At 43.9% G+C, this 20,040-nt stretch overlaps 1 protein-coding gene across 13 annotated transcripts in view; it reads left to right on the top strand.

Moving 5' to 3' along the window:
- TNIK (TRAF2 and NCK interacting kinase) overlaps positions 1–20,040 on the top strand; it is a 559,589-nt gene that overhangs the window by 361,699 nt on the left and 177,850 nt on the right. For 12 of the 13 annotated variants that reach the window (XM_029617206.1, XM_029617211.1, XM_029617208.1 and 9 more), the window contains exons 9-12: positions 675–753; positions 7,712–7,887; positions 11,725–11,791; positions 13,002–13,206. In XM_029617206.1, coding sequence (XP_029473066.1) covers positions 675–753; positions 7,712–7,887; positions 11,725–11,791; positions 13,002–13,206 — 527 coding nt within the window. Of the gene's footprint in view, positions 1–674; positions 754–6,214; positions 6,235–7,711; positions 7,888–11,724; positions 11,792–13,001; positions 13,207–20,040 lie in introns of those variants that run through there. The other variant, XM_029617218.1, reaches the window with a different exon arrangement.

Consider the following 20,040-nt stretch of genomic DNA (forward strand, 5'->3'; position numbering starts at 1 on the left):
GTAAAACCAGGACTGGATCAACCTGTCCTGAAAATCTGGAGCCGGTTGGAAAACCCTAAGCGATCCCCAGCCATTCCTGCCCCACTGACTCTTGCTCCACATTGGCACTGGCCAGCTCTGAGACCGATGCCAATGTTATACGGCCAGAAAGCATATGGCTATAGAACAAAATGACACCAGCATCCAGGCCAGCCAGTGCCATTTTGTTGTATGGCTGTGCAACAAAGAGCACCAGTCTCAGGGGTGTTCAGTGCTGTTGTGGAGTGGGAGCTGACGGGGCAGGAGCAACTGCTGATCACTCAAATGGAAGATCTCCACAGAAGGTGTAAGTGGAGGCTGGGAAGGCTCTACTTGTGGAGAGCAAGGGGGAGAGTGGAGGCCCCTGCTCAGCTTATATTGCCCTGGCCCTGGCTTATTTGCTTATTTGAGTGGGGGAGTAGAGGGACCTTGGGATGCTCCAGTCACTTTAGGCAGCAGCGAGGAGGCCTTCTTTTCGATATTTGGAACATTCCCAAAAAAGTTCAGATGTTCTTGGGTAAGTCAATTTTCGGTTCATTCCATTCATGATGATCCAAAAATTGATCTTTTCTTTATGAAAACGACATTTGTTTTAAACAAATGCACATCCCTACTGTTTGTGTCTTCTTTCTAATTCATCTTCCGTCGTTTCCTAGCACTCTGTGATATGCACCCTATGAGAGCCTTGTTTCTTATTCCCCGGAACCCAGCTCCTAGGCTGAAATCGAAGAAATGGTAAGTCACTGTGACACACTGACTTTTGTTTTTTTAAATACCATCAAGTATCAAATTACTTTTTATGATTATTGATTTCCACAAAGAATGTTTCCCGCAAGGTATTAGTTTTTTTTGACCCATCATCTTTTCTCTGGGTGGGGGAGAAATTCCCCTAATTTGTCATTCCTCTTTTTAAGAGTTGACTTTTTGAAAGATGTTTACGTCGCCTGCAGCCATCTCAGACTTGACTTGGCATCTCCTTCCTTTGCAAAGAGATTGCTTTCCTTCAGTGGAAACATTGAATGCATTCCAGTAAAGGACACTTTATCTTCCTGGATCAGGAATGCAGGGACTTCAGCTCAGCTGAGGCTTTGGTTTTACTTTTGCAATTTCAACAGCAAATGCATACTGATGAAAACCAGAGCACTTGTAGATTGTACAAAATAAGGCTTTTCCCCCCCCTATTTTTGTTAAATCTGCTATTCTGAGCTGATGTCTACTCTGGTCTTTAAGTCACCAAGGAGATGCAGTAATATAAAGTCAGTCCCAAGTCTCAAAGATTTTTAAATGTGAAATTATTTTTATTCATCAAATCGGCAACTCCTTTGCTCAAAAGACACAAGGTTTTTTCAACACAGGGTCCCCCTGGGACTGACTTTATATTACTGCATCTCCTTGGTGACTTGATTACTGATTTTGGAGAGCAGTATTTGCTCCGTCTGATGCTTGTGGATTACTCTGGTCTTTAGACATCAGCTGGGTAAGCTAAATCTAAAGAAAACTTTTTAAAAATTAGTTCTGAAAGATTTCTGTTGTAAAAGAGTGGTTTAGTGTACAGGAGAAGAGGCAAAAACTACCATTTAACTCAGTGTTAGGGAGGGGGTGAGGGGAGTAGACGGGACAATGATGAATGCAGCGCTTTGACACCCAGGTCAGCTTTATTGAAATGCTCTCATGATGGTGCACTGTGGTAAAATATGCATAAATTTGGGATCAGTTTTAGGGCTGTGTTCTTAGACTGAGAGCATTAAAAAAAAAATGTTTTTGGGGGGAAAAAGGGGAAATATATGACTGATAAGTTAACAGTGAATTGCTGATACATCCGAGACCTCAAACGTAGAAACGTAAGATGTGCCGTGCATGTTAGGTCAGGCCAAAGGTCCATTGAGCTCAGCTTCTTGCCCCTGACAGTGGCCAGTCCTGATTATTAGGCGTAGCCTAACGATTTAAGCAGTGGGCTACAAAGCAAGGTTCAAATCCCACTGCTGCTGCTTGTGACCTTGGACAAATCACTTTATTCTCCATTGCCTTAGGTACCAACTTTGGAGATCATTTTCAAAAGGAGTTACGCATGTAAATGTAACTGCAATTCTAGCAATTTTCAAAAGACATTTACCAGCTTAAAGTGCATTTATTTGGGTAAATCCTATGGACAATTCAATGGCATATATTGTAGCGATTTTTAAAAGCCACTTACACTGGTAAAGTATATTTACAGGTGAAAAACCCAATTCTAAGCATGTAAATGCTTTTTAAAATCAGGCCCTCTGATTGCAAGCCCTCTGGGGTTAGGGAAATAACTATAGTACCTAAACATAATCCACTTTGAAGTACCAAAAAGCAGAATATAAATAAAATACCCAGCAGATCTCAAAGAATAGATCCCGTCCCAAGGATAAGTGGTGGCTTTTTCATGTCTGTTAGGCTAATGATGGTTTCCTTGAGGAACTTGTCCAAACCCTTTTAAACCCAGCTATGCTAGATGCCTTGGATCACCCAACAAATTCCACATCTTGATTGTGCGTTCGGTGAAAAAAATAATTTCTCCAGTTTGTTAGATTTCATGGAGTGTCCCCATAGTTTAATGCTATTTGAAAGGATAAATAATCTTTCCCTACTTACCTTTTCCACCCCACTTATGATATTATAAGCGCCTGAGCTTTCTCATCTCCAAGCTTAATTAGTTGTGTTCAGCCTTTCTTCATGAGCGAGCTTTTCCACCCCATTTACCTTTTATAGTTCCACTATATCTTTTTTGAGATGGGGGGTGATCAGAACTACGTGCAGTACCCAAGGTGCATCATGATATTCTCCGTTCCTTTCCGAATAATTCCTATTTGCTTTTTTTTTTTGGCCACCGCCCCACACTGACCTGAGGATTGCAAAGTATCGTTCATAATGACTCCAAAATCCCTTTCCTGGGTGGTAACCCCCTAATACCGGACCCAGCATTGTATGCCGATGGTTAGAATAATTTTCCTGTACATGCATCACTTTGCATTTGTCCACGTTAAATTCTATCTGCCATATAGATGCCTAATTTCCAAATCTGGCAAGGTCCTTCTACAGTTCCTCACAGTCCACTTGTGTTTTAACAGATTTGAAGAATTTTGTGGTATCTGTAAATTCTGAACATCTTGCTCATTGCTCCCTTTTCCTGATCATTTATGTAAATGTTAAACAGCACCGGTCCTGGTACACATCCCTGGTGCATACCACTTCGCCTCTCTTGATTTGGAAAATTAACCATTTAGTCCTGCTCTCTATTTCCCTATCTTTTATCCAGTTAGCAAACCGTAGCAGGACATTGCCTCCTATCCCGTGACTTTTTAGTTTCTGTGGAGTCTTTCATGAGGAGCTTTGTCAACTGCCTTCTGAAAACCCAAATATGCTAAAGCAACCAAAAAGTATGTCAAAAGCAACTTGATAAGTTCTTTTCTCATCAAGGGTACATGGTAGGAAATGTCATCCTGTTATTTTTCCTGTTGTTCACACTTGGGGAAGCATTTTGTCATGTCAGCTGGTCAGTCTACATTCAAGTGTACAGTGAGGTCACCAACCGATTCAGGCCAACTTGAGGCTAATCCAGTCTTGGTTTTACCCTGTTGCTTACCTGAAGGACTAGTTTGTTTCCTAAGAAAAACAGGATTACATCTCCCGGCATGCAATAGAAGAAAAAACAGGATTTGATCAAACTCTTAGGTTTGCCTGGCTCAGTTGGAAAATTTAGTGTACAGCGGTCATTGAAAATGGTAAGCTCAAAGGGGATAAGGCCTACAAGGTGACATGCTTCATTAGTAACATTGATACATTGTTGCCTCCCAGTATAATGTAACCGAATGCTCGAGAAGTTTTATTGATGGTCTTGGGTTCTTTAGTAAGTGGTCAATCAGGTGGGGTAGTGGTCCACAAGTGAAAATCCTCAATGACCTAGTCCCCTGTACCCCAAGTACTGGAGCCAGTACTTGAAATAATTGTGAACATCCAAGTTCTTGTTCCTACCCAAGGCAAGTGTTGCCTCACAAATCTGCTTCATTTTTTTTGAAGGAGTTAATAAACAGGTGGATAAAGATGTAGTGTATTTGGATTTTCAGAAGGCATTGGGCAAAGTCCCTCATGAGAGACTTCTAAGGAAACTAAAAAGTCATGGGATAGGAGGCGGTGTCTTTTCATGGATTACAAACTGATTGAAAGACAGGAAACAGAGAATAGGATTAAATGGTCAATTTTCTCAGTGGAAAAGGGTAAACAGTGGAGTGCCTCAGGGTCTGTACTTGGACCGGTGCTTTTCAATATATTTATAAATGATCTGGAAAGGAATATGATGAGTCAGTTAATCAAATTTGAAGATGATACAAAATTATTCACAAATGGATTGTGATAAATTGCAGGAGGACCTTGCCAGACTGTAAGATTGGGCATCCAAATGGCAGATGAAATTTAATGTGGACAAGTGCAAGGTGATGCATATAGGGAAAAATAATCCATGCTGTAGTTATACAATGTTAGGTTCCATATTAGGAGCTACCACCCAGGAAAAAGATCTAGCCGTCATAGTTGATAATACATTGAGATCGTCAGCTCAGTGTGCTGCAGGAGTCAAAAAAGCAAACAGAATGTTAGGAATTATTAGGAAGGGAATGGTGAATAAAACAGAAAATGTCATAATGCCTCTGTATCGCTCCATGGTGAGACAGCTCCTTGAGTACTGTGTACAATTCTGATCGCCACATCTCAAAAAAGATATAGTTGCGATGGAGAAGGTACAGAGAAGGGTGACCAAAATGATAGAGGGGATGGAACATCTTCCCTAAGAGGAAAGACTAAAGAGGTTAGGACTTTTCAGCTTGGAGAAGAGACGGCTGAGGGGGGGGGGATAATAGAGGTGTTTACAATCATGAGAGGTCTAGAATGGGTAAATGCGAATCGGTTATTTACTCTTTCAGATAATAGAACGACTAGGGGGCACTCCATGAAGTTAGCAAGTAGCACATTTAAAACTAATCAGAGAAAATTATTTTTCATTCAATGCACAATTAAACTCTGGAATTTGTTGCTAGAGGATGTGGTTAGTGCAGTTAGTATAGCTAGGTTTAAAAAAGGTTTGGAGAAGTTCATGGAGGAGAAGTCAATTAAGTGTTATTAATTAAGTTGTCTTAGACAAAAGCCACTGCTATTACTGGCATCAGTAGCATGGGATAGACTTTGTTTTTGGGTACTTGCCAGGTACTTGTAGCCTGGATTGGTCACTATTGGAAACAGGATGCTGGGCTTGATGGACCCTTGGTCTGACCCAGTTTGGGAAGTTCTTAGGTTCTTATTCACGTGCCAATACAAACCTCCTCCTGCTAATGGTTTTGACTAGGAGCTTCAGGGTCATGGTTTATAGCTTGATAGTAGAATCATTAATACATCTTACTCCAATCTCAGATATACTACTCAGAATAAAGCTCTGGGAATTGTAAAGAGTGTGGCTTCTCTCCAGCTTGCCCAAAGAAAGGATCCTTCTCAGTTGTTCACTTCAGAACGCTTCCCTTTTGATCAAATACTACCCTGTGAATCTTTTCTGCCCCAGCATTACCATAAAATAAGGTCTAGTGTATTCCTTAGAGTGTGTGTGTGTGTGTGTGTGTGTGTGTGTGTGTTGAGAGGGCAGGGTTCCCTTCTACTCATTGTTCCAGGTCATTATTGATCAGACATTCTTATAAGTAGGGAGTCACACTTCTCCCAGGAGCTCTGGGCTTAACTTGGAGATTAGCTTCCACCCTAATGGCAGCCTCCCTGCTCACCGCCTTGCAGGAAACTCCTCTGCCACACTGCTTCCCATACCAGACTCAAGCTGCGGCCTGACTGAACACACACTCTCTCGACTGCATGCTTGCAGTAGCTATTGGGCACTACCAGTAAGACTCAAAACACAGGGGTTTTACGGTGTCTGGGACACACCACGGACACAGATGGTACACTATTTTAACCCCCAAAAAATATTCATACCTTTTGGACCATGCTTCAAATAAACAATGAATTATCACCTTTACCGCACCAAGGATCAGATTCCTAGAAAGTGAGGCAAAAGTGGAAACCGCTTAACGTGAGAGAGTGCGTCTATGGTACTGGCCATTTAAGGCAGTAGATGTGTTTGGAAGAGGGCTGAATCCCAGGCTCACATTACAGGTGCCTGCATGCTGCTGGATTTGAGCGCTGGGAACCAAGTGAAAGGTTTGTGTTTATTAAACATGGTTTGCTAATGAAACAGTGAAATTTTTCCCTGGTGTTTTGGAACTGTTTGGGCTTTAGATGACACATGTTCTTGCAGCTTATTTTCTTGTAAGAAATTAGCTGATTGTAATTACCTTGCCCTTCCTATAAGCTTTCTGCTTCAGGTTACTGAACCATGAAGAATGTATTCCCTGTTCCCTTTTTTCTTAAAAAAAAACAAAACAAAAAAACAAGGCAGATGGGGTCAAGGACATGGCCAGAGGAAGAATAATTAAAAAAGAAAAAGAAAAAAACTACATTTTTATTTAAAGGAACTGCTGCCTCCCACTTTGCAAACCGACAGGACTGTGACACTAAAGGATTTGGTCCCATGACATCCTAGGGTGATTTTCCATTAAAAAAAAAGTTTAAATAGAAATAATTATGTAAGCATTTTTTTGTAAAATAACTATCTGGTTTTTACACCTGGTGTATGGTGCCACCCCATTTTTTTTTTTCATTGTGAGTAGGGAAGTGGTAACTCAAATCTGAGGCAAATCACTTTTTACCAAGTGTCCTGCATTATTGTTAGGCTGAAATCAGAGAATCTCCTGCACCTCAAGCTCACAGGGAGTGAAAGAAGGGAGAAAGAGGCAGAGCTGGTTTTTATCCTAGTTTTAGTAATTCCTAATTATGCATCACCACTTGTATATTCCCTCTCTGCATACTGTAAGATGTCATAGAAGGGTTAGGGTTGTTTGCTTCCCCAATGGGATGAACGATAAAGAAATCATTTGCATAACTGTGTCCTAGCCAGTAGCAGCAAAGCAGCTGTCAGAAGGGGCCGATGACATCACAGAGCAGCTGTTCGACATGTAAAACATAACTGCGAGCAAAAAATAAATTGTAACCCGAACATTGTAACCCGAACATTGGCAAGATATTTTGCGAAAAGCTGCACTGCAGCCAGGAGAGGGTGGTCATCTCAGATAGCCTGCGACGTTATAAAGTACGAAGGTCTTTTTATACCAATCGTACTTGCAGCTGATTTCTGGAAAAGAAACGTAACCTAAACGTGCTCGCATGCTTTACACCGGCTTTTTGTGCAGTTGGCAGCAGTGGGAGGGAGGAAGGAAGAGTAAAGTAGCATATATACTTTCAGATAAGCTCTCTTTAATCCCCGCCTCCTTGTGGGAGGGCCATTTCCAGGCAGGCCAACTTACTGGGGGTAAATTGCTCTTTCCCCGGATAAATGGCTTTGAATGTTGGCCCCCTGTTTTCTGCAAATTTTGCTATGGCATTACAAAATACAAATACGATGTTTGCAGGACTGCTCGTAGCAAATATATGCAAGTTAACATATCCATGGTCGAGGCGTAAAAGTATTTCTCATGATTTATCAGGTCCTGTGGCATCCTTTCCTCTGCCCTGTACAAAAAGTGAAGATTAAAAAAAAATATATAAGAGGACGTCATCTGTAAATTCACCTTGATTTCAGGTCTAAAAAATTCCAGTCTTTCATTGAGAGCTGCCTAGTGAAGAATCACAGCCAGAGACCGACCACTGAACAGCTGATGAAGCATCCATTTATACGGGACCAGCCCAATGAGCGGCAGGTTCGTATTCAGCTGAAGGATCACATTGACCGGACGAAGAAGAAACGGGGTGAGAAAGGTGAGTAGAACTCAGGTGTCTTTCTAGAATTGTGAGTAATGGATACCTAGGTTCACGTTCACCCCCTCCCACCCTCCCATTCAGGTGCTCTTGAGGTTACAGTTGGTCACTGTCCTCTGTGCTGATATTTGTATTTTGGCTTTCCATATTCCGTTGTCAGCAAGCGCATACTTTGTCCTTAGATTCTAAGAGCAAAATGGTTTGCTGGATTCTTACATTAAAAATCTTCAAAGTGTTGCCGATTATACCCTCAGTTTTGCCCTGCACAGCCATCCAGAAATCTTCTCTGTCAGCTTGAAATGCCTTCCATTTATTTCAAGTTAAAACTAGGAAACAGTGGCTGTTTGGATTTATGGCTTTATATTTGATGCGAGACTGAACACTAAAATATTCTTAAGACATTTTTAACTTTTACCTAGAAAAAGAATCATCTAGTCTTTCTGCAGTTACCCCTGAAGATCTGGAATGACTTTTAAAAATCTCTTCCCTATGTATTGCTGGTGGTGAAATCATCCTAATAGTTTTTACTCAATGATCTACTTTTGAGTCATAAATCAAACAGTTTATTCTCATTTCTGTTTTAGTGAACAAATCATTTATTGCACAGACAGCAATAGAAAATGTACTCGTACAGAGACCAGTTTGAGTAGCCTATGTTAATCATAATGTACAGGAGGGTGGGTAAATTACCCCTGCCAAAATCACCCACATACTTTGCACCCGCTATTTGTGTGGGCAGCTGAGAGGGGGGAAAATAGCAAGTCTAAGTTTGAAAATGTCAATTACATGCACTGTTTTCCCCTGAACTAAACACGCCCCTAGAAATGTCTCAGTATAATGATTCTAAAAGTATAGGCCCTGTTTTACTCCCCCGACCTAAACACGCCCCTGGAAACGCCTCTTTATAATGATGCTAAAAGTATAGGCACTGTTTTTCTCCCCTGACCTAAACACGCCCCTGGAAATGTCTTTTTTTTTTTTTAGTTCCACTAAAAGTGTACGTGCTATGGAAACCCCTGAACATTTTTAGCCAGGCAGAGCGAAGGCAGTTTTCAGCTAAGCCATTTTATCCAAGTGAATGACTATTTTCCTGGATAAAGGGCTCTGAAAATTGTTCTCCCTGTGTGTCAACAAATATAAGGATGTATTTACCTCTGAAATGAAATGCACTGCTAATGCAGCTTTCCCTGAATCTCAATTAGGTCCTCTTTGTAGACTTTTTGAAGGTTAAGATATACAAGACTTGTGTCAATGCCGAGAGTGAGAGAGAGAGAGAGGTCCTGCTTTCCTTCGCTTTTTGTGTGAAACCTGGCTTTCTCATGGAAATCAGCGCTCCTGTGTTCTGATTAGCAGTAACATGTCTCATTCACAGCCCATTTTATCTCCTCTCAACAAAGCAGAAGCAATTAAAGTGGATTTTGCAAGTGGATTGGGTGTCGGGATCAGGTTGCTTCTCACAGATGCAAAGTGCCATACTCTGGCGAGAGGAGCCGTTTCGTTTACATTCTCCCGGTTCGCTTCATCGTTACTTTGAACATGCTACCTTTATCAAAGCAGAAGTTCTGTTGTTTTTTGGGGGGGTTTTTTTAACATGGAGGATGGTGGTTGCAAGTGCTTTCGGCAGACGCTTCCACCTCCTGCTGCATGCTGTTATGTGGAACAGATAGATCAAAGCTTTGTGTTGCCGTAGGAAGTGCTTTCTTCTTTAAAGATAATGGAAGACTGGTCATACATGAGCTCTGCCCTGCCTGGCACCATTGTGTAATGGGTTATCATGACTGTGCCTTTCTCTGTCCAAGCTTTATTTTTCCCATGCTTATATCTGACATTTTTTTTTTTTTACCATTTCCTCTAGGACGCACACAGAGCTTAGGTGCAATCACAGTACATTTATCTTCTGATGTTCTGTCTGGCATGAGAAGTGGATGGGCAAAATAATTTTGCAGAGGCGCAGTCGTAGTTGGAGTTCAACATTTGTAGTTTCCAATTAGAGCCCGAGTCTTAAAGCTGAACTCTTGCACTGTCCAGTGGTACAAGCTGTCACCTAGCTGATGACATCGTAAGCTGTTTTTTGTCCAGGGGTTTTCATCTACTTAACGCCAGCGATGGACATGCATGAGATACTTAGCTCTTTCTTGAGAGACTGCGGACGGGGGTGTGTGTGGGGGGGGGGGGGTGATGGTATAGTTTTGTTATTGTAAAACTGCCAACGTGGGCAAGTAGCCAGAAATATATTGTGAGGATAAAATGGGGGAGAGTTCTTCTTTTAACACCTGAAAGATAAAGATAATCAAAACCATGATTATGATGGCAGATAGAGCAGCCTATTTGCTAAAGGTTATCTCCCATTGTGTGTCTATGGGAAAAATAGATAGACGTCAATATTCAAAAGAGTTTACCGGAATAACTTTGAAGTCAGCCAGACAGACCCCCAAGTTTTGAATTTCCCTCACCTCTCAGCAGTTAAATTTTAACTAGACAAATTATTACCTGGTTAAAATTTAAGTGGATAAAAAGGGAATGCAGAGATTATTTCAGGGAGAGAGTTTAAGTTTTTCTGGCTAGCGCTGATAGTTTACCCCGGCTAGCGCTGATTTACTCAGCTAGCTCCGATCCTGATCACTGGCCTAAAGTTAGATGGACAAATGTTTACTGCCAGATTGAATATTGCCCTCGTTTTAAAATAGTTAACACAGAGGGGGCTCAACAGACGCTCTCTGTCTCTGCGGGATCTCCTCATTCTTTCTGGCAAAAAGATATAATAGAATATTCAGCACCAGGACTCCCTTCCCCTCTGATGTTAAACAAAAAAAAAACCTTCTGACTCTATACCCCCTCTTAATCCTGCCCCCCCCCTCAGATATTTAAAATTGAAAGGCCATTGCTCCAGGCCACCTTCTGCCCCCACCATTCCAATACACCCAGAACCATGCCCCCACCCTGCAAAACCTCTAATCCCAAACTAGGAGGTAGTTAACCCTTACTGCGCTGCTGCTGTCCAGCATACGCAGCACTGCTGTCTGAGCAACACTGCACACCAGGAGAGCAGTAAGACACGACGACCTCCTGGCTTGGATGTGGAGGCTCCGGCCGGGTCATGAGAGAGTGCAGGTGGGGGTTGGAGTGGACCCGAAGCCTCGGCCTTTAAAAAATAAAAATCTGGGGGGAGAGTGAGGGGCAGGATTAAGAGGAGAGATGAGGCAGAAGCTTTTTGTGTAACATCAGAGGGGGGTGGGTGGCATCACTCATTTTCTTATACCTTTTGACCAGAAAGGAGCGGGATCCTGCCGCGTGCAGCCAGGTTCTCCATGTTAACTACATCATCGGCAATATTGAGTTAGCCGGTGAGCATGAAAGATATCTGGATAACTTTGCCCGCGTGTATTCAGTGGAAGTTGAGTTCCGCTGACTATCTGGTTACAGTGATCCTGATAGCTTTGCCCTCGTGGCTTACTCTTTATGGACCTCATAGCAAACAGAACTCAAAGCCTGCTTTCCTAGTCTGCCACTTCCCCTTACTAGCACAAGCCCTGTTTTATCTCCTGCTGTACCTTTTGCTTTTCTACAACTTCTCTGCGCTTGTCCCAGGCTTTCCTGAATTCTCTTACTGTTTCTGCTCCTCTGCCTCCATTTTGGGAGACTGTTGCACGCATCCCACCACCATTTTTGGGAAGAAATACCGTGCCTCCTACGTCTAACCTGCCCGCCCGTGCCCCACCTATGTCCCCACCACCACCACCACCACCACCAGCTTCATTCGATAGCCTCTTGTTCTGGAACATTCTTCTCGCTAGAAAAGCTCCAGCCGCACGCACTGAAATCGAGCTTTGCTTGCAGATGAGACAGAGTATGAGTACAGCGGGAGCGAGGAAGAGGAAGAGGAGAATGACTCCGGAGAGCCCAGGTAAAAATAGACAACCTTTACCTTTCCGCCATTGCCACCTGTAAAATGTCTGCCGATCTGCTGGCGATAACGCAGTATATTTATAATATGCCCTGGCACGGTGTCCCTGTGCAATTACCACTCATTACAGTATGGCCGTGGTTGGAGCAGTAGTGAGATGTCCTTGTAGGCGGGTAGGGGGGGAGGGGATATCCTAGTTCGTCTCATCAAAGACATTAACCACTTGCCCCGGATACTCAGTCCCCTAACCCCTAAACCGACCTATTAGCAGTCTCCCAGCGCTAGGCTTTTACAGACTGCAGGGCTACCATTGCCACAGTAAGGAACATAATGTCACAAAGCAGAGCTTAATAGAGAAGCAGATTACAGGGCACTGCTGCCCTCCCTCCCTCCCTTTCAGAAGACTGTACAGTCTCAGTAGGCTCTCTTTCCCAGTTAAACAATGGATATACAGACAATGGGTTTTGCTGTGGTAATCTAATAATAAAAGCCATTATGAGACCTATGGTTCTTTTGGCCTATTCTGCTACATTCTCTGTTTCCCATTTTTTAATAGTAAAACATGACATGACTCTAGTTAGGCAAACTCTGCCCAATGGGACATTAAAGAGCATACAATTAAAGAATGTATAAAAATGCAGTTCTGCCTCATCTATGGCCAGTCAGTAACGCACTTTTAAATTTGTAACCCATGTAACTGGAGTGATGATCAATAAAAAGATTAGGGTTTTTTTTTGTTATTTTGAGAAATGCAGACTCCTTTGAACCAGCAAGATAGAATGTATATGACCCAAATCATTATGGTCTCAGAAAATGCGAACCATGAATTTACATGTAGGAGGTCCATCACCAAGCCAGAAGGAAGGATAACTTCTGGCTAGTGGAGAATGGACTCCTTTCTCCAGTGAGAAATGGATGGTGGATCTGCCAAAATGAGGGAGTCATCCCCTCCCTTGCTCACTCTTCTCTCAGATGGAAAGAGGACGGATAGATCACAAAATATTGATCATCAAATTTCTGTCATTACATAGCATATTCTCCTAACTGAATGCCAAATGTAAATGTTCTGTATTCACTCAAGGGATGTGGACAGATGTTTAGACGTTTGGAAGGCAGGTTAGGGGGGAGGGAAGATGTAGAATCCTGATAACGCGAGGCTAAATTATGACTTTTATTTTGAAACTATGACCACTGACCCATCCTTCTGAAGCTCTATTCTGAATCTACCTGGTGAGTCAACACTGCGAAGGGACTTTTTGAGGCTCCAACTAGCAAATAAGGAGCGTTCGGAGGCACTGCGTCGCCAACAGCTGGAACAACAGCAGCGGGAAAATGAGGAGCACAAGCGACAGCTATTGGCCGAGCGGCAGAAGCGCATTGAAGAGCAGAAGGAGCAAAGGCGCCGATTAGAAGAGGTAACTTAACAATTGCATGACAAGAGCAAGACAAAAAACTGTTGATAATTTTCTTGTAGCATGTGTTGCTTTGTGTGACCGGTTCATGACCCTGTCCAGACTCCTGCCAGATCGCAGGAAGTCAGTCAAACACTTGAAATGAAATTTGTATATTTTCTCATGTAGCTTGTTCCTTCACAGGCAGGAATAGGATTCCACTCCCTGCAAAACCAAGGCCTTCCAGCAAGTACAGTCAGGTATCTCATATACAGGTTGACCAGTCCTGCACAGCAACCAAATAGCTTTGTACAGTACTTTGTCCAGGCTGCTACAATCAGCAGCAAACTCGCCCAACTGCTTGCACAGATACCCTTACCTAGGTGGTAACCCTTGACCAGTGACAGCTCAAGGCAATCTGCTGCCTGAGGCAAAGGATGAATGGCACCTCCCCCTTCCCCATGGCCCGGTGCAGGTGAAATCACCGAGGATCAGGGCAGGGGGAAGGCAATGGAGGGTGAAGTCATTTGCCCAAGGTCAGAAGGAATGGCGATAGGATTCGAACCCTGGCTTCCTTTGTTTGCAGTCCACTGCTCTAACCACTCAGTTTTTGGGCCTGTGATTATCTTGTTCTTAGTCTTCGGCATCCGCACTAGGGGGCGCCAGAGAAATGTTTAATTGGGTGGGGTGGATTTTGGCCGCTTCACCTCCTGGATCTAGAAATAGGACTCCTCCGTTCCCTATTGCCTGGGGGTGTGAGAGGTTGGTGAACGGTGGGAGTCTGTGTGTGTGTGTGACACACTCTCTCTTAGGGCTGATACAAGGGTATTAGATGTCCTAGACAAACCTTACAGTCTTTCATTCCCCCTTCCCTCCCCTCCCCACATATTTAAACTTATGCATTCATTTCCTTTTTAAAATGTATCAACTTCCCCAACTTAAAAAGGCAGATTGCCTATGGAAAATAAACATTCAAAGTACAATCTTCTGAAGTAAAAATATCACTTACAACATATATTATATAGGCATACACTGCAAAAAAACAAACACATTTTCAATAATAATAGTTTAATAGACTTAATAAACTCCCTTTTTTATAGTAATCAAGCAGAACACAGATAGACTCTCACCACATTCAGAATAAAGAGATCATAAAATATATATTGATGCGTGCAGACAAAAAATGAACTGGAAATCACAAGAAGCCAAACTCTATAAGCAATGCAAACACAATCAAGAAATATAAAACATTAAACATACCAATAAAATGAATGTCAAATCTGTTGATAAATTCAGCCAATTTAAAACATGTATAAAAATGTTTAAAGTATTACCAAACACTAATAAAATATTTCAAAACAGCAGATACATCGCATCCAATAACAAGGATTAAAAAAAAATCTCCCACTCTCCATACCTGGGAACTTCAGATTTCCAGTCCTCCTGAGATTGTTGTAGATTGGAGGAGGGTGCACAAACGTTAACCTCTCTCACACACATATACACGCACGCACATGTGCACAGACACTCTCGCTTATAGACACACACATACACATATACACCACAAAAGCCCTTTCATATATACATATGCACACACCCACCCTCTCATACACACACACATACACTATCTCATATACACACACACACACCACCACCCTCTCATATACTCATACCACCCCCACCACCCCACCGCACTCTCATACACACACACACACATACACAACCCATTTATACTCACACCCACCCCTCACCTACACCCCCCCCTCACCCACCCACCCATACACCCTTACCCAGCTATCCTCTCATATATGCACACAGGCTCTCATCCCCCTCCAACACACACACACAGCCAGTCACCCATACTCACCCATAGAGCCGAGGCCTTTATTTCAGTTGCCAGACTGGCCCTGCGGCAGCAGGCGATGACATTGGGATAAACGCGACTCCTGCTGCCTGGGGTTAGGGATGAGTGTTGCCACTGAGTGGATTGGGCAGAGGTTTGGGTTTATCCTGCCTGATCTGATGTTTGACTCTGGAGGCAGGGTGAGGCGGCCGCTGCAGTAGAGGTTTTGGAGGGGCACTTTTTGCTGCTTCAAAATTCTGCCACCTGAGGCCGCTGCCTCACCTTGCCTCATGATAGAACTGCCCCTGTCCTTGACTTATCTTGGCTCCATTCAGTCGGGCCAGGACTGCTCTTGGCACCCTGACATTAGCTGCTTTCTCCAGCTTTTCCAAGTTAATTTTCTTTCTGCCTAAAGCATGCCCTTATTGGCCATGCTTATCTCCATGACTTCCACCCCCCTTGGAACTGATTACCCAGTAGCCTCCTGGCTGTGGTGGCATCACTTCCTGTCTCCCTTTTATTTTCTCCTTTGCAGAGCCCTCTGCTTTCCTGATGGTCTAATTGCACCGTCTTCCTGGGTTGCTTCCAGATAGGCGGAGTTCTGTTATAGACAATCCCTAAGAGTCTTTAAAGCCGCATCCCTTCTTTTTCTTCTGCTCTTCCTTTTACCCTGTTTTCTATGGCACTGATAGCTTATCCACGCCGTATCTCTAGGCTGTTTCCAAGTCTGTAGAGCCTTCACACCATCATAGATTGGCTTTCAGAGCTTGCAGAACAGAGAATAATTGTGAAGGTTGTTTGCAGGCTTTGTGTCCATTTTTAAGATGTTGGTGCATTTTTTCAGAGAGGAAATGAGCAAAACTGCATTGTAAATGCTTCCTGCAAGTATTCGGCAACATGTTTTATACCGGGTGTGCAAATGAGCAGCTTTGAGAAAAGAAGGTGGAGCGAAGAGTGGTACCGATGGCCGTGTCATCAAGGGGGCAATTTTGGAAAAGTCCATGGGTAGTTTTATCCATGAGCTGTGCCCCAGTTTTCAAAAGGGAAAAATCATGATCAGACTTTCCCTTTGAAAAGTGCTCTGGGGGAAAAAATACCCATCGACATTTGCACCTGCTTGGTCTGCGGATACTTTTTTCCTTGAAAATAGCAGGTGTAGGGTTAGCAATTCAACTCCACATGCATTATTTCCCACTCAGACCTAAACATGCCCTGGGACCACCTGCTTTTTACCCAGCTAAAAGGATGCGTAGTGTTCATTCTCTCATGTATTTTTTGCTGGGTTACTGCATGGGCAGCAATGTTCCCTCTAAGGATTGGGTTGCTATGTGCAAAACATTTTGGTTTCATTACTCTGTGAGCAGTACCTTTTTTCTTTTTTGATGCAGAAAGCTTATCAATTTTATGATCACAGCAGCCCAATCCTTAGAAGAAACATTGGTAGCAGCATGCACACAAACTTTCTCACATGCACTATAACTCCCTTGCATATTCATTCTCATACTCTTTCTCACGCATATATGCTCATTCTCACAACCACACACACTCATTCCCATCCCTCTCACTCACTCCCCAGACTCACATGCACACTCACTCAGTTTTCCTCCTCTTCCACACACCCTCACTCATCTCAGTAACTGCAGACCCTTCACTGCCAAACAGTTTGAGAACACAAACCCTTGCAAAACAAAAACAAAAAAAACCCCCACCTAGAATCTTACCATACCATACAATACCAGCATTATCTCAGGACTCAAACAGCAGCAGCCTTATCTGTGACATGTGTTCAGTTCGGAGTTAACAGTCTGCTTGGGATTATCAATCTGTTGTTATCTAGGAGAGTTGTGGGTGGATCCTTGGGCCGGTGGCAGATGACCACACCCCCGGGGGAAGATCCCGAGAGGGACCACCGGTCAGGCTCAGAGTTAGGAGACAGACACACACTAGTTCTTTTATTAGACAGTATACTGAACCACCAGAGGTGGCAGTAGTGAGCTGGAATGCCCGGCTGGGCTGTAGTCCCTCAGATACTGGAACAGCGATCCCTGGAGGCTGAGCTGTAGAGAAACTGAAATATAGTGAGTAGGCAACGTAGGCAGAGTTCATGGACAGAACCAGATGGTAACACTCACACAATGTCTCATAGAAGCCCAGGAGCTGGAATGAAGTAGGCCCTCGAGGAGCGAGTACCTGGTTCCAGGGAAAGCTCTGAGAGAACGATGATAACTCTCACTGAAGTAGTTGGCAGTGATGACTTCCAGGCAGAAGAGAGTGCCAAGTTAAGTCTGGGAACTAGGGTCCTCGAGGAGCGAGTACCAGTTCCAGACTGTCACCTGAAAAACAAAGGAGAGAGCGAGGCCCCCGAGGAGCGGGTACCCCTAGTAAGTCTGAGGAGGCAGAGTAGCTTAGGTAGTGTAACCCTTGCTAACTCAATCTGTTAGCAAATTCTAAGACCTTATGTATCCGTCGTGGGTGACGTCATCTTCGGGGAACGCCCCCGAGGTTCGCGCCATCGCCGGTACTTCAGTCGGGGCCGCGCCGCGCGCGCGCCCCTAGGCCTCCAGGAAACATGGCGGGTTGCAGCGTGGAGCCGGTCCGGGGACGCCGGAGGACTTCGGCAGAAGGACGCCGCGGCAGCCAATCTTCCCGCAGGCGAAGAGGGAGGCGCCAAAGAGGTAAGGAGGGCGGAGAGAGAGCGTCGGGAACCGACTGACACAACAACATGGCAGCAATGCAATTATTTTACCATGTCCTGTAACATTAATACACCATCTACTGGGGTTAACAAATCAAGCCCTATAGAAAAGCTCCATGCCAGCAGAAATACTGCACCTCAGTTACACCCGCAGAACACAGAGAGGCCCTTACCTAATACAGAATAAGGAACTACAAATTAGAAACAGAAACATGCAGACAAAAATAAAATGGAAAGCCCGAAAGAACAAAATACAAATTTGTAATACACATTCCCAAAGATAACATATGCCAATCACTAAAATTTAAAAAAATTTTTTTTTACCTTTGCTAGCTGATCTTAGTTTTCTAACAGGTTGGACCCAGACTTTTTTTTTCCCCATGTTCACTTTTAGTGTTTTCCCAATTCCTTTACAAGGTTTCTTTTTTTTTTCTTTGTTTCTTCTCTTTCTACCTGCCTTCTTTCCTTACTCCCTCAAACGCACACTCATGCTTTCATTATCATATGCTGTCTCTCTCTCTCTCACTCTCTCTCACACATAGGCTCTCACTTTCACATGCTATGGCTCTCTCACATGCTGTCTCACTATCAAACACAGACTCTTGCTCTCACACACAGTCTGTCTTTCACACACACACCTCTCACATGCTGTCTCTCAGAACATAGACTCTCACTCCCACACACAGTCTCTCAATTCACTCTCTCTCTCACACACACACACACACACACACACACACAAAATATCTCAACTCATTCTTGTACACACATGCTCTACAGGGCCTCGGCCTCCCTCTCGCCTCTGGGCCTCCTCTTCGTGGGTCGCTGTGGGATGGGCTCCGCGGTGGCCCTGAACTTCTCGGGCTGCTGCGAGGTGGGATCCGCAGCGGCCCTGCCACAGACATTGTTCCTTTTCTTCACACGGGCCGTCGCTCCTCCCCCTTCCTGCCCGCGTGGCTCTGGCAGTGTTTTCCTTCTGGAGTTGTACAAGCAGGAAGGAGAAGGAGCACCTGGAGATCTGGGGGTCTCTTGTTTTCTTCGGACCGTGATGACATGAGCTCTACCACGGCCCTGCCGATCTTCCTGCACGGGGGTGGGTGGGTAGGGGGAATAAAAGTTGTGCGAGGCCGCAAGAAATGTTGTGCGCAGCCGCACACATTCGCGGCTTAGAGGGAACAGTGCGCATAACCTATATTTTCTTCCAGGTTCCCAGTTAAGAACATAAGAGCCATGCTGGGTCAAACCAGAGGGTCATCAGGCCCAGTGTCCTGCCCCCCAGCAGTGGTCCATCCCAAAAAGCAGATTCGGTTTCTTGATCCTCGCTCCGAGCGGCAAGTAGTGGGTTTCCCACTGTCACCTGTTTAATAAGTTAATGGATTTTTCCTCCAATAACTTGTCTAAACCCTTTTTGAACCCAGCTATGTTAGCTGCTTTGACCACATCCTTTGGCAACAAATGCCATAGCTTGATTGAGCAACGAGTGAAAAAAGACTTCCTCTAATTTGTTTTAAATCTATTACCTGTTAATTCCAAGACATGTCCCCTGGTTCTAGTATTATTTGATAGGGTAAATAACCGTCCTCTGTTTACCTGTTACACCCCCACTCATGATTTCATGGACCTCTGTCCCTGCCCCAGCCTGGAAACTTAAAAATGGAAGAAAATGTAGGGCATCGGTGAAGTGCTGGACAAAGGCTATGCTTTCCATGGTTGGGAGGTTTTGTTCTTTAATGTCCTTTCCCATTTCAAGCTTGCAGAAGCGTCAAATCACACACTCGTTTCCATTCAAAATGTTGCTTGGCTGCTGTGCAGAGTGTGCTGTATCTGATCAGCAAAATGGCCAGGCAGCTGCTGCCAGAGGCCCAGCTCCAGAAAATAAAAGGTGAAAAACTGGTTTGTAGAGGGGTCAAAGTAGCACTTTTGAGGTGCAAATTGAGTAAAAGCCAGAAAGTTGCAGTGGGTTAAGGATTATGTCTTGGTTAATTCCCTTAAGAGCTGGATGGAAAATGGAAGCTATATTGGGGGTTTTGGTCATTCTGTTTCCTGGTCATAGTCTTTCATGATGATCTATGGTATCTTGCCCATAGGAGAAGCCGAGGATTATAGGTAGATTTACAGTACGTTTGCAATCCTAGGTCATGGATTTGTAGCCCATCCCTAACATGCACTTGCTCAATTCTTTGTGTCTTAAGGGGAGGGTATTTTGCCTTAATTCTAGTAAAAATTCTGTAATATCAAGTTAGTTTTTCTATCGCACTTGTTAGATGTGAGAATCGTGTTCCTCTAGCCGTCTTAGGCAGTGCATTGTCACCCAATACTGTTG

Source organism: Rhinatrema bivittatum, chromosome 9, assembly GCF_901001135.1.
Source record: "Rhinatrema bivittatum chromosome 9, aRhiBiv1.1, whole genome shotgun sequence".
Taxonomy (NCBI): domain Eukaryota; kingdom Metazoa; phylum Chordata; class Amphibia; order Gymnophiona; family Rhinatrematidae; genus Rhinatrema; species Rhinatrema bivittatum.